Genomic DNA, 13,398 nt, shown 5'->3' on the forward strand with positions numbered 1-13,398 from the left:
ATTGTTTATAATGCTGCCCTTGAGCACATCCTTGACATTTTTCTTGGTCTTGTTGGGAAAACAAGAACTTAGGGTTAGAGTTAACTTGGTTTATCTAAGATGATCTCCACCTAATTGTGATTGTTGACAAAGACAATATTAGTTTTGAAAACATATTGTAAGAGAGGGAGCTCACGAAGCTTCCTAACCACTGGCAATATTAATCATACTTACTCAAGGCTTAAGTTCCATATAATTAAAGACAATTTTCAAAGACTGAGTGATTTCCTAGGCTCCACAGAAAGCTAGAAAGCTTTGTTTTTTTTTAATACTAAATCCCTAAGCTATAACTGGTACTTTCAACAGATCAATGCAGATATAAAGTGAAACAATTTAGAAGAGTATCTAGGAAGACAAATTGGAAAGCAATTTGAGAAAGTCCTGATAAGCACGCTTTTTTTTTTTTAACTTCTTTATTGGAGTATAATTGCTTTACAATGGTGTGTTAGTTTCTGCTGTATAACAAAGTGAATCAGCTATATGTATACATATATCCCCATATCTCCTCCCTCTTGCATCTCCCTCCCAACCTCCCTATCCCACCCCTCTAGGTGGTCACAAAGCACTGAGCTGATCTCCCTGTGCTATGTGGCTGCTTCCCACTAGCTAGCTATTTTACATTTGGTAAGCACGCTTTTGATGGCCTAAAATATTTCGATAAAATGAAGGAGAAAGGGTAATCAATATGGTAAATTCTTAAACTATTCTTGGAGGTTCCTCGGTACTCTTCCCATCTATTCACTTTCTCTTCTGTAGTAAAATAAACATGACATTCCCTACCCCTTCCATATTATTTTCCTAAGGCTACCGTAACAAATTACTACAGACTTGGATGGCTTAAAACAACAAACTTTATTCTCTCACAGTTCTGGAGGTTAGAAGTCTGAAGTCAAGGTGGGAAACATGTAGGCGAGAACCCTTCCAGCTTCTGATGTTTACCGGTAATCCTTGCTTTCCACGTGCCTCCATCATTCCTGTCTTCTCCCTGTGTGTCTGTGTCTTTTCTCCTTAGAAACATACCAGTCACATTGGGCTAAGGGCCCACTCTACTCCAGTATACTCATTTTAACTAATTATATCTGCAAATACCCTATTTCCAAATAAGGTTACATTCTGAGATAATGGGGGCTGGGACTTCAACATATCTTTTTGGGGACCAAAATTTAACCCATAACAACTTCTTATACTTAAAACTGAGCTCCTAGAGCTTGTTTTTTTTTTTTCTACGGCAACTTAAGAAAATAATTTAATGACTATCTCAGATACTAAATCTGAAAAAAAAGGTCTGATTTTGATCTAATAAAAAACTTGACAGCATTTGACATACAATTTTGTCTGTATCTTCTTTTTTATGGGAATTCTTTTACATTATTGCTAAAGGAACCATCATTTGACCAAGTTCCTTTTAGGAACTGTGTATCAGAACGATTCTTGTTCAGTCCAGCTAAAACATCTCAGTTTAAGAGACTACTGACTGCAGCCTTCTCTTTACAATGTGGGCTGGGGAAGAGACGGTCTGTGTGCAAAGGAAATAAAGCACATACGCAGAAAGCAGAGCCAAGAGCAAAAGTCTGGATAACATTTGAATTCCAGGCCCCAATTATTCCTGGGCTCAGGTGCATGCCTGTTATGGCAGTCTGTGAGTCACTCTGTATGCTGATAACCTTTTCTTAGTTTAATATAATTTGAGTTAGGTTTCAATACTTAGTTTAGAAAGCACCTTTCACCAGTGCCCCTATGTGGCACAACTCCAGGAGGTGTCACTCAGAGTAATCTGCATCTGTACTGTCCAATACGGCAGCCACCAGCCCCATGTGGCTATTTAATGAAAAGGAAATAAAACTAAAAAAAATGCAGTCACATTAATCACATTCCAAATGCTCAAGAGCCACATGGGAGTAGTGGCTACTATGTTGGCTGGCACAGGCAGAACATTTCCATCATTGCAGAAAGTTCTTTTGGACAGCCCTAGTCTTCATGAATGGTTCCCCCTGGAGTTACAGAGGCACGATCAAGATGAAAGTCCACACAGGGCAGCTTTATTTTCAAGGCCTGACATACAGTAAATCTTTCTTGTTAAAGCTGTATTTTATTTCCAACTAAGGTTATCAGTTTCCAGAATTTCAAGTGTCTTATTAGAGTTTTCTGTTCCCTTTAGGGATGTGAATTTTAAGTGTCTCTTTTAGGGTAAAGTTCCTTGAATTGGGAGTTGATACCTGACTTCTTGGTCCATTACCATGTGACAATATTAGTTTCCTACTGCTACTATAACAAACTTAGTGGTTTAAAACAACACAAATTTATTATCTTACATTTCTGTAGGTGAGAAATCCAACATGGGTCTCACTGGGCTAAAGTTAAGGTGTCAGCAAGGCTGTGTTCCTGTCTGGAGGCTCCAGGGTAGAATTTCTTTGACTTCTCCGTCCCTTGGCTCTTGGCCCTCTTTCATCTTCAAAGCTAGCAATGGCTGGCTGAATCTGTCTCATATCACACCACTCTGACACACACTGGTGCCTCCCTCTTCCACTTCTAAGGACCCTTGTGATTACATCAGGCCCAACCAGATAATCCAGGATAATCTCTCCATCTCAGTGTCAGTTGATTAGCAAATTTAATTCCATCTGCAACCTTAATTCCCCTTTGCCTAACCTAACATATATACAAATTCTGGGGAATAGGACATGGTCATCTTTAAGAGTCCATCATTCTACTTTCCAGTGATATTGGGCAAATGACTCTTTACCTCTGGTTTTTGCATTTGTAAAATTATGGAATTGGTCTATATGACCCCCTAAGGTCCTTTCCAGTTCTACCAGCTAGGACTCCAAATTGACAAAAGTTAATAGTTACTGTTTTATCTGGTCTTTCACTGAATTTGGATTAAATACTTATTCTGAGATAATGTAACTCTGAATTTATGTTCAGAAGTGACTTCCAAAGGTATTGGGCCATGAATCTCCCAGAGTAAGTGTTGGCCAGAGCCCAAAACACAAAGCCATTTATAAGGCAATGAAACTTTCTATTTAACATCAGAATGCAGACACAAATAATACACTTTTAAATGTACAGTATTAATACATTAAGTGTTTAAATTATATGTTAATGAAGTGGCATATAAATAGGTGTTAACTGATTCACAAGAAAGGGTTTTGATAAGGGATAAGTGAAGTGTTTTTTCATTTGTCTCTATTAGCTCTCACCAACTCCTTTTTTTGAATAGTTTGTTATTCATTGGATGAAAGTCATATTAGCAAAAAGAGCCAACTGTTGCCATACCGGTGTAAAAACAGTCACCCAAATGAAAATCATTCAAAATCAAGGAAATGGAGTCAGAAGAAACTCTGGTAAGAAGAAACTCTGGTAAGAAGAAAATAGTATTTGGGTTCTTTTGTATTTTAAATAATAGACTAGGAGTAGTTCTATCAACCTGATCACTAAATAAGTGCTCTCATTAGAAATCAGAAGTTGACAGAAGGAGTAAATCCTCAGCAGTGATTTTTTTTTTTAATCTATATCCTTAAAAAGTTTTCTTACCAATGTGTCCTTAATTACCACTGACCCTATTATCAGATGGTACTTTCCACATTAAAATACTTCTAGTAATTTATATTAGAATTGACATTTTATACATTGTCACAATGTACATAATCTGAAGAATACAGAAGTATTTTTAAATTTAATTATGTGAAACACAAATGCTGACTTGACGTTCACATGTAATTCTTTCTCTCACATTTACAGCTCAACAGATTGGTGAATCCAGAGGAACTGCTATAAACACTATATACCTATAATGGAAAAAAAAGAAAACTGTAGCATTAACAAGCAGAAGTAATAAAAAAAATTAGACCATTCTGAACAATGCACCTTAGAGCACCAGGGGAAGTCTAAAAAAACAAATCCACAAAGAATATCAACTCCTCATTTTATCTAAGTTTTAGCAAAAAAAAAATTTTTTTAAATTCTGAACTACAGGAGTAGCAAAAGCATCTGGTTTTGATTTAAAAACCTATTTCATTTTAATCTCTTGATTGACTGAAGTAGTGAAATGGGCAAGGTGATAATAATAGAACAAAATGTACATTTGTGATTACTATTTTATTCTCCAGCACATATAAGTTATCTACTTTAATCAACCTAATCCAAGAAAGCTGAGATTTATAAGGATGATTTTTCATTTTACAAAAGGATTAATATAGGATTTCTTTAAAAAGATTTTCAGAAATATGGCACAAATATACATATAAAATAAACTCACTCTCTTTTAAATCACAGACCATGCAGTGTATTCTATCTTATTCACAGCTAGGTTTTATCAGGAATTGTCCAACTGGGTGTTAGTTGTAATGACAATCATAATAAAATCGTCAAGCAGTAAAAAATTTAACAATTGAATGCCCTGTTCTCATGGAATTTTACACTCAAGTGTGGTATATGACAAACAGGTATTAAGAAATACATACACAAACAACGATAACTTGTCCTAAGTGCTGTGAAGGCACTGTGTACAGCACTATTAGATTTAAGAAAATACGATTTTGGTTTCATTCTTAAGCACAACTTCCTTTGAACACAAAGTGTAATGATTAAAAATGATTATGCTTAGAGATCCTTGAGCCAAGGTATTAAAAATTCATAAATTTGTCACAGACAGGAATATAGGTGCTAAAAAGTATAAACCTAATGAAAAAAGTCAAAACACATTATTTAAAAAGAGGTCAAATTAACTTGCATAGTCTATTCAATCGTAGAAAATCACATACTTACTGTATTGGTATTTCAAAAGTTTATTCCAACCGATTTCTTCTTTTATACTCTAAAACATCTTCATTATGTTGTTTGATGAGCTAGAAGTAGGTAACAGTTAAAATTAGAAATGTAATCTTCCTGGCAACTTAAAGAGGAGAAGGAGGAGATCAACTAATGATATTTATATTTTGCAAGAGAAATAAGGATAGATTAAAAGAATTACAACTATTCTAGTTAGAAATAAAAGGCTAAGGGATACAAAAGTCCAAAAGCTATGAATGATATGTACTTGTTCACCACAATCTGACAGACTAAATTTGAGAAGGCAACCCTTAAAAGTTTAAATCCAACTTCTGCAAATAAATTACTTCACTCAGTGGGTAATTAATGGAATGTAGAGCCTTACCACAGAGGGGCTAAAGCAACAGGACAGAGCAGAACCTGGTTATTAGATGGGGTTGGTGGATGTGTACTATACTTCTAACCTCAGAAGTATGGTACTGTGAGCGAATGACCAACCCACATCCCCCAGCTATATATGTATTAATTAGATGTCATGGAGGACAGCCACTTTCTCAGAACCACTGTCTGACAGAATATGCAACTAGAACAATGGCTGATATAGGGTGACATGTGTTGCAAAGATCCAGTAACAATCAGAGCTCTCAGCAACAAGTTTCTTTTTAGGAAAACTTTAAGAATGTATAAAGTTACATTATAACAAACGTTATTTTGAAAGGATTAGTTACTAAGTTGTAAGTTACTTTCAACATCTCTTCCTCCTTTCCATGTCAAAGAGCTGAACCACTTTAATGAAAAAAATCTCAAATAAGAGATCTGAGAGTTAGAGGTGGGCGGCAGTGGAGGAAATTCCAAAACAAAAAATTTAAATACTAATGTAGCACAGATACTTTAAAAAAATTTATCTATGGAGAGGCAGTATTTCACAGTGGTCTACAGTGTAGCTCTTAAGTCAGGGAGAACTGGCTTTGGCAAATTAATTTCTCCAAGTGTTTCCTACATCCGTAAAAGGTCAACAATAATAGTACTACCGCATAGTGTTGTTGAAAAAATTAAACAAGTTTTTACAGGTAAAGCATTTGGCATACTGTAAACAAAGACCAAAAAAAAAAAAAAAGAAAGAAAGAAAAAGGCTGCTACACATAGGTACAATTTCCAACAATGTATTTACACAAACATTGTTAAAATCTTATATCTTGTAAGTCCAATGGGATTTAATTTGTATAGCTTGTTCACTTACGATCTCTCCCTATGGCATCTGAAAAAAGTGCCTTCATAAAACGCCAACGTGCCTCCATCTTCATTAAGAAATAAACTAAAGGATAATTAATATGCAGTAAAACTGCCATTTCACGACAAAACCAGGCGAAGGAACAATGACAGAAATTTCAGCCTCATTATATACTTTCTCGATGCCTCTGAAACCTTAATATTTTTTAGTCCTTGGGATTTCCCTCCTGGAGAAATAGATTATTAGCAGTTACATAAATAACCTATGGTATGGGAGATTTGCACCGCAACATTCAACCTCACACCGATACTTGTCCTCTCCAGCGTGCTGGAGTACCACGATTTAAGGGAGTATATACTTACACACATCCACAAGAAAACGGAGGTGCCCAAGGTCAGTCCAACCTTCAGCCAGTCAGGTCTGCCATGTGGCGGTTCCCGAATGTAGAACTTTGACCGCGCTGAAGCTGAAAGGGGACAGAAAGGGTCTCTAAATCTATAACTTACCCCCCTGTAGGAATAAACCTGACATTTACATGCGTATTGTCGCTTTTAGTTCCCCCTTCTACTTCCTCATTTAAACAGCCACAGAAAGGTTCAGAGAGGCCTAGTAACTCGCCCTGGGCCACCAGCAGGGCCAGAGCGGTGGCGCCTTCAAAGCCTCGTACACGGGCTTTGGCGGCCCCTCCGAAGTGTCGGGGGTGGGCGGATAGAAGCGCCCCCGGGAGGGTCTCCCTCTCCCGCGTCTGCAGGAGGAGGGACTCAAAGTCCATTCGCCGACACCCCGAGGGGTCGGATGGCACTGGGAGAGGAGGGTGGGCGGCGGCTGACGGAGAGCCGAGAGTCGCGGGCGGAGGCAGGCGTGGGCTCCGGGAGGCGGGCCGGCGAAGGTCACTGCAGGAAAAGCCCGGGGCGCAGCCGCCTCCTGCCCCCGCGGGGCTGGGTTCTCCCTGGGAGCCGCAGGCTGGAAGGTCGGGGCGGCCTGCTCGAGGAGGGACACTTACAGCCGCTCGGGAGCCTGGCCGGGGCCAGCAGCTTGGAGAAAGGGCGCAGCAAGGCAGACGGCGCCATCTTGCCGGGCTGGGCTCCGCCTCCTCCAGCCCCGCCGCTCCCGGGGGTCGGCGTCCGGCCGAGCGCCCCCTGGCGGGCGGAGGCGCGGAACTGCGGGCTCTGCGGCGGCGCCGCGTGCGGGCGCTCACCCCAAGAATTGGAGTTACCGCCTGGTACTCTAGCTTTTCTGGTCTCAGCCCTCAATCTGCACAGTGGGATTACGAAGGAGATGATTACAAGGGGGAAAATAAAAGGTAGTTTAGCCGCGTCTCTGTCCTCGGAGAGTTTATTTTAGACTCCCACCCCAGGGACACTTACAGAGAGAGTTACCAAAATCTTCCTGCGTAAGCCGGGAAACTGCAAGTGAAGGGTGTTGAATAGTAGCATTTTGATCGAATTCGGTGTTTCACGCACTGTGCCTTAATGCATCATTTGATTTACATGCACTATCTCATTTCACCTTCACAACGGCCGCAGGACACACCGTGATTATTATTCTCAATTTATAGATGAAGCTCAAAAGACAAGCTCTTCCTCCAAGGTGACGTATTATATATACCTCATATTTGAAACGACCTCTTACAGTTCCCAAAGTCTGTTTATACGCACTAGCACAGTAAAGCCTCACAACCCTGTGAGGAAAAGAGAATCCTAGTATTTCAGAAGTGCCCCGACCAGTTCAAGACCACACAGCTGGGGAAGTTGGGACTCGGACTTAGCCCACCCAACAGGTTTAGACAGTCCCCTGAGGCCATAAGCTGCGGGGCACGCTCAAAGTGCCAAGTTCAAAGCGCCATTCTTGCTCACCTCTTTTTAGCTATATGATTTTTAGGCAAATTACTTAACCTCTCCATGCCTCAGTTTGATATCTGGAACAGAACACCTACGCTATAGGGTCGTTGGGAAGCTTAGAGCGTGTCTGGTAGTTGTAAACAACTTGCTTTTGCCTATCTCTTTGATACCTCTTGTACTGACCAATAGGTTTTATCTTTCACATTTGAACCAGATTTTTTGTGCATTTAATTCTCGATTCAAACTGATGTCTAAAGGCCATGTAAAAATATGTATATTTTTACATATTTTAATTGGGTTTAATCTTTTAAGCCTAATGTCATTTGGGTTCATTTTAAGAGCAAAATAAATGTTAGCAAATCTCTTTTTCTTTCTATACTTTCCTTAGCAATGTTATTGAAAAAAAAATTTTAACCAAAAAAGTAAAATAATCGTTCTACGTTGTCTGGCTCATTTTTACATGCAACTGATGGCTACATAGATTGCTAAACTGTGAGTCACTTTATAGTTTGTAACGTAGTTTGAGCCTCCTGGACTCATGCTCAAGTAAACAAACCACCCAACTAACATGCTGAGTCAGATGTTGGTTCTCAATTTCTTGGCATCTTGTTCACTCAGCAACCTGTCAGTAGTATATCCTTTCTACCCCATCCCTTGGAAGCTTGTCCTGACACAGCTTTTGCTAGAATCCAACAAGTTGGAACAGAAGCCACATTTAGTCAGAGCATACGAAACCATTAGGCAAATTACCAAATTTCACTACTGCTATTGGAAAAGGCTGTTTTGTTCTTTTGCCCCCTGTATCCTTTTACCAGTGTATATTTTGGGAAAGTGATGAAGTATAAGCACATTTCTCTCAGCATGTTAGAGCTGATGGAACCCTACACTTGGAGTAGGCAGCTGTAGGTGAAACTCCATCTTGAAAAGAATCCTGATGAAGAAATTTCAGCCAGGAGATAATAGCTGTGATATTTTGGTAGAAGTTGCTATGTGACATTCATTTAAGCATCCCCAGAAACTGAATGCTAACACCTTACTTATGACCCATGCAAAGGGTTCCCCCTTTCTAGTTAGCAGCTAGAAAATCAATTATTTATTTATTTATTTATTTATTTAATTTTTTTACAAATTTTTATTTTTTAATTTTTATTTTATTTTTACATATACACGTATCTATTCTTTTTCAAATTCTTTTCCCATTTAGGTTGTTACAGAATATTTAGATGAGTTCCCTGTGCTATACAGTAGGTCCTTGTTGGTTATCTATTTTAAATACAGCAGTGTGTACATGTCAATCCCAAATTTCCAGTCTATCCCTCCCCTCCACCCTTCCTCCCTGGTAACTGTAGTTAAGTTTGTTCTCTAAATCTGTGAGTCTGTTTCTGTTTTGTAAATAAGTTCATTTGTATCATTTTTTAAGAATATTCTGCATATAAGCCATATCATACGATATTTGTCTTTCTCTGTCTGACTTATTTCACTTAGTATGATAATCTCCACGTCCATCCATGTTGCTGGAAAATCAAATTTTTAGTCCCAGATTTTTCCACTGGGAAACATCTTACTCAACTCACATCTCCCGGGGAAGAGTTAAAGCCAGAGTTGAAAACAGTATAAAAGGTAAAAGTGCTTCCTACATGTTTACTGATTTATGAAGCATGAGAATACTATACATCAAATTCAGAATGTGGAGAGGGATAGCTGTATCTGTAAGTTTTTATTTTTAAAAAAAAGAAGCAATCACAAAACGTTAACGTTTTGTAAATCTGGGTGGCAAATACATAGATTTCTTTTATGTTTGTTTCTAGAAAATGTAAAGATGTAAAGATGTAAAAGTGTCAATAGAGAACCTCTTACATATATGAAGATGGAGGAATTTCACTGTATGTATCCCTTTTGTAGAATTAAAGTTTGCAAAGTTATTTCTTCATTTATGGTGAATTTATCACAAAAGTGATATGCAGACACATGGTGTAAGATGAATGAAATAACTACCACCACCACCATCATCATCACACCTAGCCTTGGATATGTTAGCTCCCTGCATAGCTGTCATTCAAAGTGTAAGCCGTTAAATGGGATCGCTATTTGTCAAATAGTGGTGATCTATCAGAGTAGGCATTTTACTGAGTTCAGGCTATCAAATCACTGACTGTGTGGTCTAACTATCTGTAGGTGCATTTTAACTGGGATGTATGGAACTCACATAAATGTTGAATCAGACTAGTATTCACTGAGTCTTAAAGATTGTCATTTATTTGTCATTAGCCAAAAGGAATATATTTGCCAAACTATATTGCTATCTCATCTATTCAGTTACTCAGCTTCTGGTAAAAACTACAGTTTGTTTCAAAGACCAGAAATTTTCTTCCCCCAAGGTGAAAATAGAATACTATTTACAGGAGAAATTTAGAAAAACATAGCAACTAATATTGCCAGAAGGACTTTTGGATATGAAGCTAGAGATTTGGAAACCCAAGTTAGTAGCTAAGCTAAAATTATCACCTTAAGTTAGACAATTTTTCTACTTTTTAATAGTTCAGATAGTTGAAAGACCTGTTGGGGGCGGTGAAGTTTGAAGGTTACCACTAAATAACAGCCGTTTTTATGAATTCTAAATTTGTTCTTAGTTTTATATATTTTTTTAAAGCTAAAGTTAAAAAACTGGCCATATTTCAAAACTCAAAAATGGTTTCTTGTACATACAATTTTCTTAATGAAACTTTTAAAGAGACATCACAGAATTTGAAGAAATTCCAGGATCTGACTTCTAAAATCTTATGCCCCAGGCAAAAGGAGAGGGCATGCAAGATAGCAGCTAGAAAACCCAAGTATTAGTCTCAGATATTTCCCCTGGGAAACATCTTACTCAACTCACACCTTCCATGGAGGATTGAAGAGCAAGCCGAAAACAGTAAAACATCTGTGTAACTATGATTAAAAAATCAAAGCTACTGCATATATTGTATAATGATTCATGATGCAAAGAATGCTACTACTGATGGAATTCAGGATCTGGAGAGAGATAATCAAAAACAATCAAGGGGGGCTTCCCTGGTGGCGCAGTGGCTGAGAATCTGCCTGCTAATGCAGGGGACACGGGTTCGAGCCCTGGTCTGGGAAGATCCCACATGCCGCAGAGCAACTGGGCCCGTGAGCCACAATTACTGAGCCTGCGCGTCTGGAGCCTGTGCTCCGCAACAACAGAGGCCGCGATAGTGAGAGGCCCGTGCACTGCGATGAAGAGTGGTCCCCACTTGCCGCAACTAGAGAAAGCCCTCGCACAGAAACGAAGACCCAACACAGCCAAAAATAAATAAATAAATAAATAAATAATTAAAAAAAAAAATCAAGGATAAAAATGGCTCATATGATGTAAAAATTTGTAGTCATCAACAGAATGCCACTTTTAAAATAGTTTTACTGTCGAGTTTTAGTGAAATGGCTTGAAGAGACTCTATTCGGTATCAGTCTGACCTTGCTTACTGCAGCAGTTCTCTAGTATCCTTGCCAGATACTCTTCGGCTTCCTAAGATTTAAGGATTTCTAGTGACGGGGAGTCACAGTACTAAGCACCAGCTTGAAGCCAGTTCCAGGGGAGTCAGTGACCTTGAATTCTTCACAACCCAAGGTGATTCATACAGTCCCCAACACTGCATTGCATGAACTCAGCGATGAAATAAAAACAGACGCTTTAACCTTCAGATGTTTCTTTGGCAGTGCAAACATGGTACTTCGGATCTGGCTGACTACCTTTCCAGGGTCCTCTTAAAGTAATAAAAGTAAATCACTGATGCCCCAGCCAGGCCCATTTAATTGGTTAACTCTTTCACGCTTTTCAGACTCTAGTAAGCCCCATCCTCTCTGGATCTATTTACAAGTCCCCACTGGGGTGAAACCTTCATTTCCCCTCCGCCTCTGCTGCTTAATTAGGCACTTGGTCCACGATCAAACACAGCGCTTTTTTGGACACCGGGATTTTAGCACTTTAGGCTCAAACTATGATTATACAGACTGGAAGAGTCTACCCAATGAATGAAAAGCCAATCTAGCAAGAAGTAGTGGAATCGCTCCTTTTGATGCGGAGGGGGTCGGAACCGCAGTTGGCCACTCTCCCCTCGCTTCCCCGGCGCCTCGGAGACAAGAAACCGAAAGGATGGGCGGGGCCTGCCGCGACCCTCGCGGCCTGCGCGGACCTGGGCGGGCCTCCAGGTTTCCCAGCAAGCTCCAGGACAGAGGAGGTGGGGAAAGGAGGTCATCGCGCCTGCGTGTTAGGAGGTGTGACCCGGGTGGGAAAGCTCTCCACGTCCGCCATTTTGGCTGCCTCTGTCGGTCTGTTCAGTTACCACGTGAACCGCCGACGGAGACCCGTGGGGGGGGGGGAGGAGGCGGCGGCAGTGTTAAGTGAGAAGGGAAAAAAGACTACGAGGGGAAGGGGGTGTCTGGGTTGGGCGACGCGGTGACACCCGAGGCCCGGTGGCGGCGGTGGATCGGGGCAATCAAGGCTGAAGCAGCCAGGGAACGACGGCGGCGGCGGCGGTCGGACAAACAGACTGACCGAGCCGGGCGGTGGCGGGAGCAGCGGGAGGAGCCGGAACGATGCCGGCCGTGAGCCTCCCGCCCAAGGAGAACGCGCTCTTCAAGCGAATCTTGGTAAGTGGAAGGCTCCGGACCAGCAGTGAGGAGGATTTAGCCGGTACACGGGCCTGTCACCCCTAACCTCGGTCCAGGGGCACCGGGCCACCGCCGCCCGGGACCCCGCCTTCGTGCTCCTAGTCAGGCCGAATGCACTGCCTCGTCCCCTCCTCGGGGTTCCCACTTGGGCCCGCGCGCCAGGGGCCACGGGCTTCCTCCTCCCGTCCCCACGCTCCGGAGGCCGTGGTTCCGGAGTAGGCCCCGTTCTCCTGGCTTCGAAGCGGCCGGTTTTCATTCGCCCTGAGCGAAGGGGGCAGAGGCCTGGCCTTCAGCGGGGAAGCGGGCGACACGGGCAGGAGCGGCGGCCCGGGTGGTTTGGGAACCCTGCCGGCAGGCCGGGGTGGCACCCTTGGAAGGAACAGGTGGTGCGGATGCGGCACAGCTCATTCATTGCCCAAGCGCGGCTCTCCCTCCATCGTCCGTCCCTCCCTCTTCCTCTCCTCTTGGGAGTCACCTGTCCCCGCCCGGCTCGGGGTCACTGAATGACCTGGGAGGAGGGAAGGAAGAAAGGAGTTCAGAAGAGGAGAGGAAGGCTTCTAAACGACAGCCTCGATGGAGTCAGTAGGAATGCTGGGATCTGCAGCTTCTCGGCCTCCTTCCCTCCTTTCAGGAGTAGGGGAGAGACATTTATTTCTTAGCTTCCGAGCGGGAAACATCACCCTCCTTGGGAGGTGGGGCCCATTGCGAGGGGGCGGTCCAGTAGGAAGTGGAAAGTTAAGAGCTTTCAGCGGAGAAGTTCTGGACACAGATTTTCTTGTAGACCGAAGTGTATTAACACTGACGCAAGAAATGAGCAGCAGAGAAAAGAGAATATAAGGACTT

General features: G+C 41.6%; 2 protein-coding genes across 3 annotated transcripts in view; one reads left to right on the forward strand and one right to left on the reverse strand.

The window, feature by feature from the left end:
* Nucleotides 1-872: 872 nt before the first annotated feature.
* On the reverse strand, nt 873-7,144 carry NDUFC1 (NADH:ubiquinone oxidoreductase subunit C1). Its single transcript, XM_059923630.1, has 4 exons — nt 7,044-7,144; nt 6,403-6,506; nt 4,807-4,886; nt 873-3,827 (listed from the first exon to the last, which is right to left on the reverse strand). The coding sequence occupies exons 1-3, from the start codon at nt 7,108-7,110 to the stop codon at nt 4,827-4,829; spliced, it is 231 nt and encodes a 76-aa protein (XP_059779613.1). The 5' UTR covers nt 7,111-7,144; the 3' UTR covers nt 873-3,827; nt 4,807-4,826.
* A 5,097-nt stretch (nt 7,145-12,241) lies between these two features.
* NAA15 (N-alpha-acetyltransferase 15, NatA auxiliary subunit) overlaps nt 12,242-13,398 on the forward strand; it is a 76,640-nt gene continuing 75,483 nt past the window's right edge. The window contains exon 1 of one of the 2 annotated variants that reach the window (XM_059923632.1): nt 12,242-12,534. In XM_059923632.1, coding sequence (XP_059779615.1) covers nt 12,481-12,534 — 54 coding nt within the window. In that variant the 5' untranslated portion in view covers nt 12,242-12,480. The remainder of the gene's footprint in view (nt 12,535-13,398) is intronic. The other variant, XM_059923631.1, reaches the window with a different exon arrangement.

This window comes from Balaenoptera ricei, chromosome 5, assembly GCF_028023285.1.
Source record: "Balaenoptera ricei isolate mBalRic1 chromosome 5, mBalRic1.hap2, whole genome shotgun sequence".
Taxonomy (NCBI): domain Eukaryota; kingdom Metazoa; phylum Chordata; class Mammalia; order Artiodactyla; family Balaenopteridae; genus Balaenoptera; species Balaenoptera ricei.